This window comes from Alosa pseudoharengus, unplaced genomic scaffold (genome assembly GCF_046254945.1).
Source record: "Alosa pseudoharengus isolate Yale_2024_CS ecotype anadromous, Long Island Sound unplaced genomic scaffold, YU_APseudo_1.1 YU_APseudo_1.1_scf_1, whole genome shotgun sequence".
NCBI classification, from domain to species: domain Eukaryota; kingdom Metazoa; phylum Chordata; class Actinopteri; order Clupeiformes; family Clupeidae; genus Alosa; species Alosa pseudoharengus.
The window spans coordinates 42,651,873-42,671,766 of NW_027468564.1; the positions used below are offsets into that span (position 1 = coordinate 42,651,873).

Below are 19,894 nucleotides of genomic sequence, written 5' to 3' on the forward strand. Positions count from 1 at the left end.
TAACCCTCAGTGTTTACCCTTCCCATGGCTGAATGTCCCTCCTTACCCTGTAGGCCTATCTGTCCTCTAGATCAGGGATTCCCAAACTGTGGTACGCGTACCCCCGGTGGTACGCGAGCTGCTTCTAGGGGGTACGCGAGATGAAAAGGGCTATGGCGGACAGGTGTAAAATGAAAATTTGAAATCTTTTGTAATTAATTCATGAATAAATACATAATTTCGAATCAGGTCATAATGATATGGAAACATGAAATTAAAGGATATTGTAGCGATCTCACCCTCAGACAAGATTCACCTTTGGCCAGGACGGCCATTTATTGGAACAGGAAGACTCATACGGACACAGACAACTACATAGGGCAACACAGGGGTAGTCTCAGCCGCACATGCTACACACAATAAGGGTTTACCACACACATCAACACGAGGATAAGCACATGAGGTACAACTAAAGAGACTAACACGCTAACAAATACACAACATGCTAAACGTAACTACAACTATTATAACCGACATTACACATTCTACCATTCACTCGCACTGCATTCTGGGAGACACTCATTCAACGTTAAACATGTACATCCACCGACGCTACATAACCCCCTCCCGAGCCATTGTCGTCCCCGGCAATGACAGCTCAGCTCACCGCTCGCGGCTGCGTCGGTGTCAATCCCAGTGCTTAGTCCAAGTGACCGGAAAGCCTCCGGCTGCACGATAACCCATCCCGACTGGAAGGGCTCTCGGCTGCCTCTGTCACGTCAGTTCTCCCCCGAACAAGCACCAGAACCGGCCAGACGTGGGTCGTGGTGTCGCTTGGGCCCTCGGTTTCCCGCCGTGCAGCTGCGCTACCTCAAACAGCAGCAAACAGTCCCACTGCAAGCCGAACCCCCGGATACGCTGGAACCCCTGGACGTTCGGTAGCCCCCTCTGGCTACTGTGACAGCTCGTGGCCGTTGCCACCTGTCCACAGTGTGCCGATCTCCAGGCGGTCAGCAGTCCACGTCGAGGTCCCTCCTCGCGCTGCCCTCTTGTAGAACTTTTGTCGGCTGTCTCTCGAGCACAACGATGCTCCACTGTGGCGGGAAATGGAGACCCCGACCCTCTCAGCAGGCTCGGGACACACAGAAACTCACACAAAACATGAAAAACATTGCGCAGACTTGCGTCAACTGGAACGTGCGCACTTAAAATCTCAAACAGTCCACAAAACGATAGCTCCCAAGGCTCTACAGGTCGACGTTACCCTCTTGGTCACTAGCTGGAGCACCGCAAGCTCCCGAACTAGCAGCTATGACTCCATCACACTCTCGACCGGCAGCTGACGCTCTGGAAGTCCTTCCGTAGCTGGCGGTGTAAACCCGGCCGCTGTGGTCGTGTTCCAAGGTCGTCAGAGAGTTCGCGCTCTCTATGGATGAGATCCTCGGATGACGGCAACATCGACATCGGCGTCGAGCCGGGAACTCCTCAGCCGGGGCCGCTTTCTCCAGCGTTGGCAGCTCTCGTCGGCTGTGCAGGGCTGGTCCCGCTGGTCGCCTGCACAGGTCCCGCGCCGGGCCGGAAGGTCCTCCATCCTCCGCAGTGGCGAGCTCAGCGAGCTGGCTAGTCCTTAAAAGGACAATTGGAACATGTGCTGAGGTTCGCCGCCATCTTGCTGGTCTGGTCTTCGGCCTTCTTCTCCATCTTGATCTGGCGTAGATCTTCGCGCCCCGGGAGGGGCCCATCCCACTTCTGACACCAATGTAGCGATCTCACCCTCAGACAAGATTCACCTTTGGCCAGGTCGGCCATTTATTGGAACAGGAAGACTCAGACGTACTCAGACAACTACATAGGGCAACACAGGGGTAGTCTCAGCCGCACATGCTACACACAATAAGGGTTTACCACACACATCAACACGAGGATAAACACATGAGGTACAACTAAAGAGACTAACACGCTAACAAATACACAACATGGTGAAACCACAGAGTGACATACAACTACAACTATTATAATCGACATTACAATTCTAGCATTCACTCGCACTGCATTCTGGGAGACACTCATTCAATGTTAGACATGTACATCCACCGACGCTACAATATTGTATGTGGATGTAGTTAGGCTACTATGCAGGCTACTTTTCATAACTTTTTAACTGACCAAATGCACGCACCTAAAACCAGAAAACAGACAAATATTGTCAACGCGGGGAGGGGGGGGGGGGGGGTTATAGAATGCGTTATGTTTTTATGTGTTTATGTGTCGGATGGTGAGGTACGCGAGCCGAGTCACAATGTAGGCGGTGGTACGTGGGGGGGAAAGTTTGGGAACCGCTGCTCTAGATAGACCTACTCTACCTTTACATAACTTGTCCAGCCAATTTCAGACAATTATCTAAACTGATTCCCCGGTTTCCACTGAGCCTGACCAGAAATATATAGACATGAAATATGAATGCCCGCATGCCTATACTTCTTGGCCAGCTACATAGCTACGGCATCAGCATCATGTTCTCCCGGCCTCCGCCGTAAAACATTCTCTGGTCCATTTCTACAGATCAGGCCAGCAGAGACTATTTTTAGGTCCAAATATAATTGAAACAATTAATTAGTCAGGCACAAGTTACAAATCCTAATTCGTACAAAGGCAGTAAATTAATGAATACTTAAACTCTACAACAAGCAGGGGCGGAGCTACGTGGTGGCCAGGGGGGGCCACGGCCACCACTGGTCAAAGCTTGGCCACCCTGCTGGCCCCCCCAGCTCAGTTCAGTGAAAAGTAAAAAAAAAAAAAAGAATTGCTGCCGTTTTCGACGGCACTTTGCCAACACTTTGCAAATTTGTGATCAAATCGTGAGCAGGCTAGGCCTAGTGCAGCAGCAGCAGCGGTTAAAAACACTTGACAGTAGACTACTACTTAACCTCAGTAACAACAGGTGAGTTGATGATGAGTTGGAACATTAATGCTAATAAGATGTTAGAATGTGTCACGAATCATAGCCAAGTGAGCTGCGTTGGGCTGTCCTTATAGGTTCTGACATTGACGCAGGGCTGATCAGAAATAATTGGATGCCTGCGGTAACGCTGTTACAAAAATATTTCGATAAAATTAGGGTGAAATGCAAGCATATTAGGCACATATCATGGCTCCAATAAAAGTAGGCTAATAGGGCCTAGGCTAGGCTACTTTATATAAAAAACATAATTAGCTGACTACGTGTGGTTCTTGCCATAGCTGGTCAGGCAGAGGCTGCTTTGCCTGAGTTCTTTGTTACATTGCTCCAGAACTGTTCATCGCAGCGAGATGAAACTTTAATTGCGTGACAGAGCAGAAGTGGGGCTTTCCAACGAGACTAAACTCTTGCCTGTGCGATCAAGTATGAAAATAAAAAAAAAATCATGAAATGAAATTGATTCATATTTATAGTTTACCTGCGCACCCATTACTCTCGTTTGAATTACTCGCGAACCCGTGATCACATAGATATGGCAAGCATATCAGAAGAAAGAGGAGACACAGGGCTATCTATTGGTACCAAGTATATCGATGCTTCTGGGCTATAAAAACAGACAACGTGACTGCAAAATAACATGATGTACAAAAACCAACTCTCGTTTGAAGTAGGCCCTGCTCACAAACCCGTGATCGGATAGATATGCCACGCATATCAGATGAAAGAGGAGATACAGAGCTATCATTGGATACCAAGTACATCCTTCTGGGTTATAAAACAGACATCAAAATAATAACTTCATATAGCTCCACTTACCCCACGTTTTTGTGTGTTGTAGTGGCAAGGCATGTTCATAATCCACATGTGTTTCTCTATGGCAAAGTATGTTTGTAGCTACTGCTGGTGTCAATAAAACTTGGTCCACGCTTCATACTGATGTCATGACTCTTTATTTTCTTTGCTCGTCATGAGCACCGTGAAAACTGGCAGACAACAACAACAAAACACATACCATGCATTAATATTAAGCAAGAAAACATACATTAATGTATAAAGAAAATACAATAAATTCAGGCAATTACCGTGTACGCCTTGTACCAGCGGTAGAATCTCTGGAGCGTTGCAAACGCAGTGCACACAAACTCATTTCAGAAGTCCTGACCCTAACGCTTCCAGGTCATACGTTTATTCAAGGTCACATGACATACACGGCTCATGAAATACAACCAAACGATAAATTAAACAAAACCAACCCAAGGACAAAATATAATCATATCCACCCACGCAGCAAAATAAACATACAAAAAAAAGGCAACAAAAACTGACAAACTTTCATCATAATTATTATTCAACAGAGGAATCACATGCTCCCATACAGGCCTATCAACGCCAGTTACACTCCCACCAAATTACCTTGAATTACTACACACACAAAATACATCCAATCAACGGTAATTTCCCAGCATCACAGTACATTAACCCAGCACATAATTGAAAACTTTAATTCATCATTGCATTCTTTATTTAAAATCCACACACCCTGATGTAGGAAAAGATTAAAACATTGCAAACCTTGTAAAATGTATCATTGAAACTCATACAATAAGAAGGCAAAAACACCCATCATAAATTTAATTTACATATCATTAATTACCACACAGGATTTCAGCCTTCGGTTACCAGGACAACCAACTTTTGTATTGGCCGCTCAATAATGGAGGGTTTGGTAATACGCTCACCCCCTTTTCCCAACCTTCGTTCCCCCATCTGTATTACAACCTTACGTACTAGTCCAAAAGTACTCTCTGTCAACTTTGAGGTCAAGTTCTTCCTTCAGCATGTTGCTCATTGCTGCAGATATAACTGCTGCGGTCAATTCTAGTCGAGGTATGGTAACAACTTTGGTAGGCGCGACCCTTGCTTTCCCCATTATCAAGGCACAATGAACATTTTCGTCATTCACTAGCCTGACATATGAGCACTGACCATAGCCCTGGCTACTGGCATCAGAAAAATGGTGTAATTCAGTTCTCAAAACCTTTCCAAAGCCTTCAGGTATGAGGCATCTTGAGATTTGTATTTTGTGGAAGTTCTGTAAATCCTCCAGCCAACTCTCCCACCTTGGCTTCAATTCACTTGGCAGTGGTTCATCCCAGCTAATGCCCTTCCGACACATTTCCTGCAGCACTCTCTTCCCAAAGAGGACAAAGGGGGCCAGGAAGCCTAAAGGATCATAAATGGAGGACACAACTGAGAGGATTCCACGGCGTGTAGCAGCTTTCTCCCCAAGGGTGATTGAGAAGGAGAAGACATTATTTTCTACGTCCCACTTCAACCCCAGCACATTTTGCACAGGAAGATGATCATGGTTAAGATTGACATTCTTCACCTCGGCAGCACGGTCAGTCACACTAATTGTCTCCAGGACACTTCTGTTGTTGGAGAGAAATTTGTGGAGATGTAATTTTCCTTTAGCACATACAGCTTGAGCATCCCTTACCAACTTTATTGCCTCATCAACAGACTCCAGGCTTATGAGTCCATCATCTACATAAAAATGATTCCTGATGAAACTGGCAGCTGATGGGTACTCCTTTTCATTCATGCTGGCAAGCTGCTTCATAGCATAATTAGCACACCCTGGAGAAGATGACGCTCCGAAAAGGTGGACCTTCATGCGATATTCTGTGGGTTCTGCATCTGTATCGCCATTCTCCCACCACAAGAATCGCAGATAGTCCCGATCTCCTCTACGGACATGAAACCTGTGGAACATTTTTTCCACATCACACATGATGGCGATTGGGTGTTTACGGAAACGGCAGAGCACCCCAGTAAGCCCATTAGTGAGATCAGGCCCGGTCAACAAATGATCATTCAAAGCTGTGCCTCCATACTTAGCGGAGCAGTCAAAAACTACCCTGATCTTATCTGGTTTTCTGGGGTGATCTACGCCTTGGTGCGGTATATACCATAGACTGCCTGATTTTACTTGCTCTTCTACCTTCTCCGCATCGCCATCTTCAAGGACTCCTTCCATAAATCTCATATAATCATGCTTGAATTTAGAATCTCTCTCCAATTTTCGTTTTAGGTGTTTCAGTCGAACTAGTGCGAGTTTCTTGTTGTCTGGAAGATGAGGACGTGTTTTGAAAGGTAAGGGCATTTCGATGTGACCACATTCATTTTGGTTGATGCCTTCACTTAAGACCTGAAGAAACTGAACATCCTCCTGGGATATACTCTTCTCTCCCGTTCGAGTATCAGCAAAATCAAGTTCAAGTGCTTTTATGACAGAAGCTGGAGTCACTGGAGGCATTTCTCTGACCGATATGCGATGGCAAAATCCGGTCACACACTCGGGATTAGCATTCTGTGGTACGCTTCCTACAATGCTCCATCCTAAGTCTGTCTTGATGGCGTATGGCTCATAATCACCGCCTGTAACAACTTGCCGTGGTGCCAGAGCTCTAGAGCAATCATAACCTATCAGAAGTCCAACTTCACATTCCATCGGAGCATGCATTTTGTCTGCTATTGGGGCAAGATGTTTCCACCTCTTGGCTGTCTCAGGAGTGGGAATGTGTGCTCGTTCCAGAGGGATGAAATCCCTTGTATAAGAGGGAGGTAAGTGGATGTAACCATCTGATGTAAACCCTCTAACTTTGAGTCCACAAACACGTTGGCTTTGTACAACTGAGTCTACTCCCATCATGGTAGAGAGCTTTAGCCTTACGGGTTCCATCTCTATCTGCAGCTTTTTACACACTTCCTGATCGACAAATGTATGACTGCTCTGAGTGTCCAATAGGGCATACACGAGAATCTCAGACTCTGTATTGGGTGATGAGAGCCAGACTGGAACAATCATTGATGTACTGCTGCCCGCTTTTCCACTAACAGAGCAGGACAGTGAGACTGTTTTCTTCAGCTGGCAGAACTGCTTGTGAAGACTCATTTGCTGCAGGACGATCTTCATGCAATGGTGTGGGGTGACGTTTTTTACATAGTGCACATGTTGCTCTATTCCTGCAATCTCTGGAGGTATGCCCCTTTTTCAGGCACGCAAAGCACAACTTATTATCCAGCACAAATTTTCTTTTCTGCTCTACTGATCTTAACATTAATTTCTCACATTTGTGGGTAGCATGACTTTCTCCACAAAATGCACATTTCACTGGTCTAAAGGCATGCGCCACTGTATTAGAATCTTCAGTGTCACTATCATTGGATTTGGCTGAGGAACAAACTGCTTCAGTAGACCTCACATTTGTTGCAAAGGTATTTGCTCGAGACTGTTTTGTTTCCCTAACCGTCCTCTCCTCTGTATTTTTAATTGCATGCAGTGACGATACTGGATTACACGCTATACGTGCCTCTTTTGCAATGAATGCAGCAAATTCACTAAAGCTAGGATAGTCTTTGCCTTTGTCTAGTTCTTCTGTGACATAACGATTCCACCGACTTGTCACCCAATCAGGGAGTTTAGCCAGCATCTTCTGGTTCTCTTCGCAGTCGTTCAGAACCTGAAGGCCCTTGACGTGGGGCATAGCGTCGCTGCAGGATCGCAAAAAGTCACTGAATTCTCTTAATTTTATATACTCCCTTGCACCAATCTTTGCCCATCTGTTGAGTTTTTCCATAAAAGCACGGTGTACCACGAAGGAGTGACCATATCGCTCATTCAGCTTCTTCCAGGCTTGTTGATATGCCAGCTCATCTTTCCTATAGAAGCTACCTTCCAAAACTGACTTTGCTTCACCGCCAATGTACTTTTGTAAGTAGAACAACTTGTCTGCTGCATTGAAACATCGTCCTTCTATTAGGGCTTTGAAGCTTGTACTCCACTCTATAAACTTCAGTGGATCCCCAGAGAATACAGAGGGTTCTGGAACAGGAAGACGCGTTAGGGCCATTGACTCTTGCAGAGCCTGCACTAGACTTACTTCAGTCTTAGCAGCATGTCCTGTCAGGGAAGCAACACTAGGGGGAAGGGGGTTTAAATTGATCACATCACCTGCTAGGCTACATTGCCTGCTTTGATCTCTTAATTCCTCCTCTTTATATGCTCTGAGTTTTGCTTCCATGACCTCAATGTCTCTATGACGCTCTAGCCTTTTTAATTGTTGACGCTTTGCCTCTATGTCAGCCTCCAATTCCAGTTCAACTTTCTTTGCTGCCAGCTGTGCGGTGACCTCTGCTCTTTTAGCTGCAACACCTCCGGCTTCAGAGGCATGGCCAGAGTGCCGGCTATGGTTTGTGACTTTAGAGACAGTAGATCCATATATTGATCGTGCATATTCATTGTCAAGCAGCAAACACAACCTTGCCTTCTCTGCCTTAGCATCAAAGTCCATGTCATCTTCAGTTAAGCGCACCCCCATTAACTTCAACAGGTCTTTAGTTACTGCTACGCATGCATCAATTTTTCTCCTAATTTCTTGACTTGGTGCCATGATATGCCGTATGTCATCATATAATTCTCTCAGTTCACCCTCTCGCTTCTCCAATTCATCCATCATCTGAAATAAGATTGACTCAGTGCACAGAGTCTTCAACTCCGATCTTACTTCTCTGACTTTGACTTTCCATTTTTCATAGGCAGACTGAAATCTTTTTTCTTTCTGGGAGAGCTCTTGCTCTTTTAGTTCTTGCATCTTTGGCGTGAAATGTCTCTCACGGGAAGACTTTCTAATTTCGCTTGTCTGAATGGCAACACTAGGACCTTTCACTTTGACCTCTGGCTTTTCTGTGCATGACGTACATGAAAAATGTCTAATGGCATTCTCTACATTTTCACCGTTAAATTCAACAACCTCTTTGTTTTGACCACAAATATCACACTTTGTTTGCTCTATAAAGACTACTTCAGTTTCTTTTAACATACCATCACCTGCCTCTGCTTCGTTTTGATTAGACATTTTGTAACACAAAGGGTTAATTTAAAACATACAAACAGTGGTTAAATGGCAGTACAATGCTCATAAACCCATATTTTCATTAAAACCGCTCTTCACACAATCATGACATTTGAAACAAGGATAAAGTTTCAAATTCCCCTTACAAACTGTAAACAAGGCATTGGCAAGGTAGATATGACGAGAAAAGTGTCTGTTGCCTCTTAAAGCGTTTCTAATCACATCAACCAAGGTAGCATTTCATAAGAACGTAGTATACGACCTGTGACACGGCAGATGAGAGCCCGTCGAGTAGCTGTAGCCCACGGCAGGAACAAAGCGAGTCCTCAATTGTCCAACACGATGCGCGGAGCCGTGCGCTGAAGACGCGAAGATTAAATGTCCATTAGTCCACCGAAAAGGCGCGCCCACGCAATTCAGTTTCTTCTTGGGGCGAGCCGACTGCACACGAAGGCCTATCGTGGTGAACAGCTGCACGGTCGCCCGGGAAGGAGGACGTAGAAGGGTGACGACAAGCCAAGGTTTCGCCGACAATCGCCACAGGAACACAGCAATCCTTGGTCAGAGGCGACGTTTTCACTGTAGCTACTGCTGGTGTCAATAAAACTTGGTCCACGCTTCATACTGATGTCATGACTCTTTATTTTCTTTGCTCGTCATGAGCACCGTGAAAACTGGCAGACAACAACAACAAAACACATACCATGCATTAATATTAAGCAAGAAAACATACATTAATGTATAAAGAAAATACAATAAATTCAGGCAATTACCGTGTACGCCTTGTACCAGCGGTAGAATCTCTGGAGCGTTGCAAACGCAGTGCGAGGCATGGATGAGGCCGTGTTCCAGGGCGAGAACATGTTAACTCCACCTCATTAGTATGCGCAAGGTCGCAATGCGATTCGTTCAATTCCTACAGGCTCGTATTTCCGTTTCCTCTAACAATCGCGGCATATTTGAAAATGGCGGATAAAAGAAAACGAGGTAGGATTATATTTTGGCGTGATGGATGTGGTGAATCTCCAAATAAACCTCCCATATCTTCATTTTTGATATTTACAATGAGTCATGGCTTTGTTTTGAGATGTTTTAAAAACGATCGATATCATCTAATAACAATGATATCGTCTAAACGACTAGTGTATTGACACTAGGCCTACTTTACATTGCATTTTGCACACATGAACTATGGGTGATAGGCGTTATATTGAATTAATAAGGCGATTTTTAACTTGACGCTTTCACGTTATTAATAAGTTAAATGTATATTGTAGCCGGTGTGATAATGATAATAGTTTCTGTGTCTGTAGTCTGAGACGTCCTGTGTTTACTTGGTACAGTCAGCCACCTATCTATGATAATACGTGGGGTTATTGGTAACGCAAAATGTGACTATATTCAGACTCATTCACCAAAAGATAATGATAAAATAATTCAAAACATTCATTGATACATCAGCATAACAGTAACTATACATTCAATGATACATCAGCATAACAGTAACTATACATTATCAGTTAGGCATTGAGACATCTCCTACAATGCTAGATTATTTTCAATTGGTAAGATTTAAACTCAGACATAGATTTCTCACAGGTTTTTAGACCTAGACTCTTTTAAAGAAATATTGGGATGCCTGTGTTTAAGGTTGCCTGTAATTACTGAACCCTTTTCTCTTTCAGATATTCCAACCTTGGCGAAAGTGGCCTCTTCATGCTTCACAAAGAGAGACCTACATGGTCTCGATTTGGACCGCATTCCCTCTCTGAAGAGGCATAGACGTCCAGTGAGTAAACCTTATTAAGCATTAGTTGACCCCATAAGTCGTTCTACAATAACTTAAAGATGTTGACAGGATGTCAGTCTGACAGATACTTCGTAAGGCTTGAAGGAGACAGTACAAATCATTTTAAAGTACCTTTGTGTATGTTTAGGTGGAGAACGCCTCACAATTGTGTGTTGCTCTTAAATGAGTGTTATGTAAAGTTTGTTTCATTTCAGGCTGCTTCTGGTCCGATCCCAATTCCCACCCCTTCTACACCCAACCCAATTCCCATCTCTTCTACACCCACCCCTTGCCCTTCTGCCTTCATCTCCTCCGTGACTACCCCACCCTCTGATCCCTCAGTGGTCCTAGGTAAGTACATCTTGCGTTGTTTTTCAAATTGTATCTCAAATTTGTTCACTTTAGCAGTGCAAAATATCAGAAAATTTACTTCATGACCACTTTGTATTCCAGAACAAGATCCTGTGGATGGAGGACCAATAACCTCCCTTTCGAGTGTAATGTTAATTGACTATGCTTACAAGACATTATTTTGGTTACGCTCTTTACATGAGTTTCATATAATATTCCATTTAGATGTCGATATGTATACTACACAACATAGTCAGTTTATTATTATGTCGCTTAAACATTCTTCCACACATACAGGTATTTGTGGGCGTTTTAAGGGCGTTTTTGGGAGGTAACCAGGTACGCCATGCTTTTGGAGGTGCAAACAAACGCTGCATTACCATTGAGATCAAGTAGTAAGGAGCTGGCTCAAGGGTTATAAAAGTATTTTCTCGTGTTTAGTTGTAAAATGAAGGCACAGTTTTTATAGCCATACATGCGTGTTCACTTCTGGCTCCTTGGCTATCAATTTGCTAACGATAAGGCTTTTTGCTATTTGACGTCTTTAGAACACTTAACATATCGGAGATGTCAAATGTTGAGTTACTCCAGTCTAGATTTTTTTGACGTTAATCACTCCTTGTGCTAAAGTGCCTTGGTCAAGGGCGAATGGTGACCGCAGGAATCAAACCCAAACCCCTTTTTTAAAAGTCTATTCTGTGACTTGTAACTGAGTGTGATTGTGATTGCTCAAGTGTGTGTCATGTTGAAGCTTAACAGTTTACATTGTTGTTCTGTTTCCTATTCTATTCTTTTTTAAATAGTCTATTCTGTGACTTGTAACTGAGTGTGATTGTGATTGCTCAAGTGTGTGTCATGTTGAAGCTTAACAGTTTACACTGTTGTTCTGTTTCCTATTCTATTCTTTTTTTAATAGTCTATTCTGTGACTTGTAACTGAGTGTGATTGTGATTGCTCAAGTGTGCGTCATGTTGAAGCTGAACAGTTTACACTCCCACCATCCCCCTCCACACGCACACAATCAACACCCAACACCCCCCTCACTGTGTGTGTTTCACTAATTCACGGATTGGGATAAATGCAGAGACCAAACCCCTGCACACACCATTTCATCACACACACACACCCCTCCCCCACGCACACACACACACACAGCAACACCCTACTCCCTCACACACCCCATTAATCCCCTCTACAATATACCTTTTCAGTTACCCTCCAACACCAAACCATACCCACACACCACCCTCCACCCCATGCACACTCACCATTTCATCATCTCCCTCCCCCCCACATCCCATTACCCCACACACACAGACATCAACACCCCCCCACACACACACACACATAAACCTTTTCATCCCATCCACACACACGTGTACAGCCCCCCTTTCCTCACACCCCCACACACACACCTAACCCGCGTACACACACACACACACACCCCTCCCCCACGCACACACACACACAGCAACACCCTACTCCCTCACACACCCCATTAATCCCCTTTACAATATACCTTTTCAGTTACCCTCCAACACCAAACCATACCCACACACCACCCTCCACCCCATGCACACTCACCATTTCATCATCTCCCTCCCCCCCACATCCCATTACCCCACACACACAGACATCAACACCCCCCCCCCACACACACACACATAAACCTTTTCATCCCATCCACACACACGTGTACAGCCCCCCTTCCCTCACACCCCCACACACACACCTAACCCGCGTACACACACACACCATTTCATCACCCCCACACACACACACGCACACACACACACACACATGTACACCCTACTCCCTCACACACCCCATTAATCCCCCCCCCCCCCATGCACACTCACCATTTCATCATCCCTCACATCCAAACACCCCATTACCCCACACACACAGACATCAACACCCCCCCCCCACACACACACACACACACCTTTTCATCCCATCCACACACACAGGTACAGCCCCCTTTCCCTCACACCCCATTACACCCCCCCCCTCCCACACGCACACACACACCATTTTATCACCCCCCCTCCCACACACACACAAACCTTTTCATCCCATCCACACACACAGGTACAGCCCCCCTTCCATTACACCCCCCCACCCCACCCTCCACACACACACACACACACACACACACACACACACACACACACACACACACACACACACACACACACACACACACACGCGCGCGCAACCCGCGTACACACACACACACCATTTCATCACCCCCTCCCACGCACACACACACACACACATGTACACCCTACTCCTTCACACACCCCATTAATCCCCCCCCATGCACACTCACCATTTCATCATCCCTCACATCCAAACACACAGCATACCCCCTCCCTCCACACACACCCCATTACCCCCCCCATACACACACACAATATACCTTTTACAATATACCAATTACTACTTTTGCTGAGCTGTTTTAAGTTGAGCTGTCTCTTGAACAAACAGCATTACTTATAATTTATTTTGAGTACATGACAATAAAGTACTTGAACTTGAACTTGTTTCCTATTCTATTCTTTTTAGTGGTCTATTCTGTGACCTGTAACTAAGTGTGATTGTGATTGCTCAAGTGTGCAGCATTGTGAAGCTGTATGTACCTCGTACTAAATAAAAAAAAACGTTTATAAGTATAAAAATTATGAAGTCACTTAAACGGAAGTGCTTGCCACAAGATTGCCTGGAATCAGAGTGGGAAGGCTTGGCACAAGGCCAATCAGAGGTGCATCAAGGTGTTGGTCGTATGACGGACCCCCCAGGAAATGTTGGCCCCTGAGAGCCACTCTAGAGATGGTTAAAGCGGGGTTGCCTGAAAGGTGCCTGAAATCATTAGTGTGTGGGTCACCTTGGCATGGGTGAAGTACGACGGGGGTGCCTGAAACGCACCAGTGCCCTTTCCGAAGGGGAGGGACGTGCACTCCACCATACCATGGGGTCTGGCTGTTTGACATGGAGGACAAGCTGTTGGTCCATAGGACTGCCCTCCCTTTGCTACAGAAACATTTACAAGTAGGAATTTATAGAAACAGAACATGGATTAGTTCCACATCTTGGCACTATCACATTAGCTTCCAGAAATACATAGGCCAGGTGAGGTTATTGCGCTCTCCCTTTCCCACATACAGTGCAAGAAATGTGATGATTTGTTGGATCTGAGGCATGCTACAAACATGTTAATGTTCAGCAAAAAGTTATTGTGTGCACATCCCACCTTCTGGCAGGTGCAGGACAAAAAAAACTTACTCAAATGAAAAAATATAATGTCCGCAACACTGTACAGCAGGCAACGTTTCTTTTTCGACCCTGCTGGGTCTTCTTCAGGCTTCTGTTTATTTATTTATTTTTGCCTGAAGAAGACACGAAACGTTGCCTGCACAAACATGTTAATGCCCAGGCTTGCTTTTAAGTCTCTCACAGTTAAATCTCCCTCCCTTTTGGGGTGCAACAACTGACTAATCATTACCTTAATCTAGTATAGGTCTATAATGGTATTCTGATGTATGTGTATGCTGATGTAATGATGTAGCTTTTTTTACATCAATTTATTATCAACAGTTTGTGGACATACCAGATTTGGAGGTTTACAAGGGGAGGTTGCTGTCAGAGGACATGGTGATGCCATGCAATACATCTGGGTCCATCTACCTGGTCCCATCAAACTCTACAGTGGTAAATAATACTCACAATAACATTCCCATGGCAAAGACAATCAATTCAAAACATCAAATGGACCTGAAATCCTCCCAGCTAAGGTTGATCTACTGTCGATAGATATAAAATTCACACTTAAGCCAGTACACACAACAGTTAGTACAACCCTGAGACCGTGGCCAAAGTAGAAGGTAAAAGCAACACTTGACCCAGTGAAAGAGATGTGAAAATACCCAAAAGATTACAGCATAGTTATAAAAAAGCGATCTGAAACATATGAAATTATGTTTTAGTAGTACAGTATTACATTTGCTTGAATGTGAATTTACTCTATCTGTATGCAATATCTGTTTCCAATATCCCTAAAGCAATAATACAAGCAGTTCCCTTCATAACCACTACAATAGTGCCTTGTAATTTTTTTCTCTGTCTTTACATAAACAGACAACAAAGTATGTGTTTGTCAAAACAAGACACATTCTGTTTCGTGATGGAAGGAATATGGTCCAAACATGTTCCTGCAACATGCAGCGATCAATTTTGATCAATACAACATCTAAAAGCTGCATGTTGTACGAAGGTACATAAGCTTTAAGACTTTTTTGAGTGTATACTGGTAATCGCATTAACTTGTTGACATATGTAATGATCATATATTGTACAGCAAAATAATGAAAAACAACATTTGTTTGTTTCTTTCAAAGACTTCAAAGGAATGCATGGTTCCTGTCTGCATATTGATGCCCTGATCTCAGTCATCATAGCTGAGGGGGCTGAGATCAGGGCAACTGATCATCAGTATGCCTCAGCAGATGTGAGTTACAGAAATGTGATAGATAGATAAATATAGATATATAAACATAGTTCCTAGGTCAATACATTGCTCATTGTCTCATGTGGAATATGGAATGTCTTGTCATATGTTCCTCAGGATGGCGAACACTTTTACCAAGTGCCATTTGACCCAAACATGTTTGTGCTGTGCAGGGGTGATGACTGCACATATTTGTCTGGCAAAGATGGGCGGCCCTATTGCCATATGTGTGCAGATCATCACTCCTGTAGACATATAAAGGGTCTAACAGACGGAACCCAGGTGGAACAAGGAGTGTGGGATGAGTGGGGGGATAGGCTCCAGAGGTCAAGGGCAAGGGGCCAAGAAAATATTCCGACAGCCTTGAGAATTGACCCAATTTCATTCCACATCCCCCCTCACCTTAAGGTATCCACCAAATGGGACTATTATAATGCAATACTTATCTGGGGGTCCACATGTCAGTTCATGTTTCACATACAATTTTTTTGTTTTCAAAGGATCTTTTCTGTAAGGCTCTTTGCAACCCTATGACTCTTTATCCCACAATGGGTGGAGTGTGCAGCTGTGGAGCCCCATACTCCAATCAGAGAATCCTCTCTGGCACCCCAAAGCCACTGTATAGTACAACAGCAACAGTGGCCTGCCAATGTGAGTAGAAGAAAAAGAAAGGAGAGTTCATTTTATATCACTCTTTCGATTTAACTCATATACACTTTCACTTCAATTCCAGCTTACCATTATGCCTGCACAAATGGTTCTTGCGAGGGAAAGCTGCACCCTCAGCACCCATTCATCTTGCAGATGGGCAGTTATTTTGTGCACCACAACCTCCTGCGGGACTACATGTCCCATTTTTTATGTTCTGGGTAAGCAGCAGCAGAGGCAAGCCTTACAGTGCAGAGCAAATATGAAAATGAATACTATCCAACAATCTTCTCTTTGCTCACTTTGTCACATTGCCCTTGTAGAACCTCCATGTACAATTATCATCAAAGCCTGATGATAAATCTTCAGGACTATGGGGTGGTGGAGATAATAACGTACAAGAGGTTTCGGTGGGCATGGCTGTCGTTCCTTAAATTGGTGGACATCCAAGAGGTTGAGGGCTTTTGTTGTCCTCAATGCGGGCCTAATCCAAGGTTGGATTATCATCACCATGATCATCATCATCATCATCATCACTATTGCTATTATTATTATTATTATTAGTAGTAGTAGTAGTAGTAGTAGTAGTAGTAGTAGTAGTAGTAGTTATACTAGTAGCAACATTACAATTGAACACAACTGAACATATAACAACAGGTATGTGCTCCTTGCAGGGCTGTGGTGATGGATGGCACCACGCTTGGTTATCATCGCCGGTTTGCCAAGCAGCCCCAGGCTACACCGCCCACTCAGGACCAAGGGAAAGAAGGAAGATAAGTATTTTTTAACATTGTATATGTATGCAATCCTTCAACTTGTCTGATATATATTTACAAATGAACATCAGTCATAGTATGACATATGTCAAGATTATATTATACAAATATAATTATACAAAATAAATGACAGTCATCAATTTTGCTTTTCATTCCAATAGTCATAGTGATCGAATTTTGATCAAGTCCCCACACCTCAGGGAGGCCCTGAAGAGGTATGGGGAAGGTCTAACTGGGCAAGAAGAATGGGCTCAACTTCTGGTGGTTGCAGAGAAGGAGGCCCCATTTATTTTGCCCCTTTTGAGGAACATGGCTGAGGAGGGCCACAGCATCAAGCCTGATGAACCCTACAGGGCTCTTTTCAAAGAGCTGGCTAAGGCCACGCCAGCTTGTGCTCTGTTTCATTTGGGGCCTGAGATGGAGGGCATTATTAAGTGCCTCATGACAGAGGACAATGTGACACAGTTGTCCTCTGTCATGAAAGCACTGGCTGAGCAGTGTCCCCTCTGGTGGACCATCATCACCACCCTTGGCCACTTCCCCCCCCACTTAAGGCCTCTGCTGGAAGAGGTGTGGAGGGTGGCAAAGGCTCCATTCCAGCAAGTGGCTGAAGAGGACATTATGGAGCCTAATGCTGGTGATGTGGATGATGCCGTTTTCCCCTTCCTCCCCATCCTGAGAGCCAGGGGTGTGTATGAGGCAGATATAAGGAGGAAAAAGGAAAGGAGCTGTAAAAAGATTTCCCCAAGGCACTTTGCCCTCATCCCAGGAATCTTTACAGTGCTGTGCAAGCATGGTGTGTTTTCAAAAATCACATTTCACCATTTAAATGTGGTTAGTTATATTTTGCTCTATAAATTCATGTCATATTTACACTAGGTGTCTGCTATGGCTATGCGGTAATGGAGTCTCCGGAGTCCGTTGACTTGCCATTTACCGCATTGAAGACCAGATGGCTGACCGGTAAAAACTTCCTTCATGTTTTTGGTAGTACCAATTTCGACAAATTTTCTGCAACATCTATTGATTTCTGTCTACATTCCTTATATGGGTTTCAGCACCGGATGTTATCATTTATGATAATGCATGCAAGCTGCACAGCTTCAGCCTTAACAGGGATCCAGCTTTCTTCCAGAGGAGCTGGTTCCTCATAGACCGGTTGCACTGGAGGAATCACAAAGGTGAGCAATGTTCTGCAACGCATTACACTTGTTGTTCACTTGTTGTTCTTGTCAATGCAAGACAACGATACTGTATTTTCTTCAATTGTTTGTGTGTGTGCAGGTTGCAGTGTTGGCTATAATGCTGACAGCTATCCTCAGCTGTCAGGCATAAACACCCAGCAGGCTGAGCAATTTAATGCACGGTTGAAACGGCTGAAGCACCATTTGCCGTACATGACAAGGGAGCACTTCCTGCAGCATTTACGGCTGTATGTTTGGTACCACTCTAGGGTACGGGCTCAACAAACTGTGAAGTAAGGACGCTGGGGCACAGCGCCTCTCAACCCCCCCCCCCCATGAGGTAAGGACGCTGGGGCACAGCGCCTCTCACCCCCCCCCACCCTTCTCCCCCCCACCCTTCTCCCCCGTGAGGCAAGGACGCTGGGGCACAGCGCCTCTCACCCCCCACCCCTCTCCCCCCCACCCTTCTCCCCCGTGAGGCAAGGACGCTGGGGCACAGCGCCTCTCACCCCCCACCCCTCTCCCCCGTGAGGTAAGGACGCTGGGGCACAGCGCCTCTCACCCCCCACCCCTCACCCCCCCACCCCAGCAGCAGCATCAGCAGCATCAGGAGCGGCAGCACCAGCAGCAGCACCAGCACCCCCCCACCCTTCTCCCTCGTGAGGCAAGGACGCTGGGGCACAGCGCCTCTCACCCCCCACCCCTCTCCCCCCCACCCTTCTCCCCCGTGAGGCAAGGACGCTGGGGCACAGCGCCTCTCACCCCCCACCCCTCACCCCCCCACCCCAGCAGCAGCATCAGCAGCATCAGGAGCGGCAGCACCAGCAGCAGCACCAGCACCCCCCCACCCTTCTCCCTCGTGAGGCAAGGACGCTGGGGCACAGCGCCTCTCACCCCCCACCCCTCTCCCCCCCACCCTTCTCCCCCGTGAGGCAAGGACGCTGGGGCACAGCGCCTCTCACCCCCCACCCCTCTCCCCCCCACCCCTCACCCCCCCACCCCAGCAGCAGCATCAGCAGCATCAGGAGCGGCAGCACCAGCAGCAGCACCAGCACCCCCCCACCCTTCTCCCTCGTGAGGCAAGGACGCTGGGGCACAGCGCCTCTCACCCCCCACCCCTCTCCCCCCCACCCTTCTCCCCCGTGAGGCAAGGACGCTGGGGCACAGCGCCTCTCACCCCCCACCCCTCTCCCCCGTGAGGTAAGGACGCTGGGGCACAGCGCCTCTCACCCCCCACCCCTCACCCCCCCACCCCAGCAGCAGCATCAGCAGCATCAGGAGTGGCAGCACCAGCAGCAGCATCAGGAGCGGCAGCACCAGCAGCAGCATCAGGAGCGGCAGCATCAGGAGCGGCAGCACCAGCAGCAGCATCAGGAGCGGCAGCACCAGCAGCAGCATCAGGAGCGGCAGCATCAGGAGCGGCAGCACCAGCAGCAGCATCAGGAGCGGCAGCACCAGCAGCAGCATCAGGAGCGGCAGCACCAGCAGCAGCATCAGGAGCGGCAGCACCAGCATCAGGAGCGGCAGCACCAGTACCCCCCCACCCTTCTCCCTCGTGAGGCAAGGACGCTGGGGCACAGCGCCTCTCACCCCCCGCCCCTCTCCCCCCACCCTTCTCCCTCGTGAGGCAAGGACGCTGGGGCACAGCGCCTCTCACCCCCCGCCCCTCTCCCCCCACCCTTCTCCCCCGTGAGGCAAGGACGCTGGGGCACAGCGCCTCTCACCCCCCGCCCCTCTCCCCCCACCCTTCTCCCCCGTGAGGCAAGGACGCTGGGCACAGCGC

The 19,894-nt window shown here is 46.4% G+C and overlaps 2 protein-coding genes and 1 long non-coding RNA gene across 3 annotated transcripts; all 3 read left to right on the plus strand.

Annotated features, from left to right (window-relative positions):
• The first annotated feature begins 9,764 nt into the window (after positions 1-9,764).
• On the plus strand, positions 9,765-12,834 carry LOC143142210 (uncharacterized). The gene is made up of 4 exons (XR_012990909.1): positions 9,765-9,843; positions 10,542-10,645; positions 10,861-10,996; positions 11,099-12,834. It is a non-coding gene; the product is annotated as an uncharacterized LOC143142210 (long non-coding RNA).
• Positions 12,835-15,049: 2,215 nt separating this feature from the next.
• LOC143142334 (uncharacterized) lies at positions 15,050-16,928 on the plus strand. Its single transcript, XM_076303203.1, has 7 exons — positions 15,050-15,269; positions 15,394-15,503; positions 15,621-15,911; positions 16,004-16,154; positions 16,237-16,372; positions 16,475-16,645; positions 16,826-16,928. The coding sequence occupies exons 1-7, from the start codon at positions 15,191-15,193 to the stop codon at positions 16,926-16,928; spliced, it is 1,041 nt and encodes a 346-aa protein (XP_076159318.1). The 5' UTR covers positions 15,050-15,190.
• Positions 16,929-16,959: 31 nt separating this feature from the next.
• On the plus strand, positions 16,960-18,429 carry LOC143142262 (uncharacterized). Its single transcript, XM_076303082.1, has 4 exons — positions 16,960-17,723; positions 17,807-17,890; positions 17,986-18,108; positions 18,212-18,429. The coding sequence occupies exons 1-4, from the start codon at positions 17,054-17,056 to the stop codon at positions 18,406-18,408; spliced, it is 1,074 nt and encodes a 357-aa protein (XP_076159197.1). The 5' UTR covers positions 16,960-17,053; the 3' UTR covers positions 18,409-18,429.
• The last annotated feature ends 1,465 nt before the right edge of the window (positions 18,430-19,894 follow it).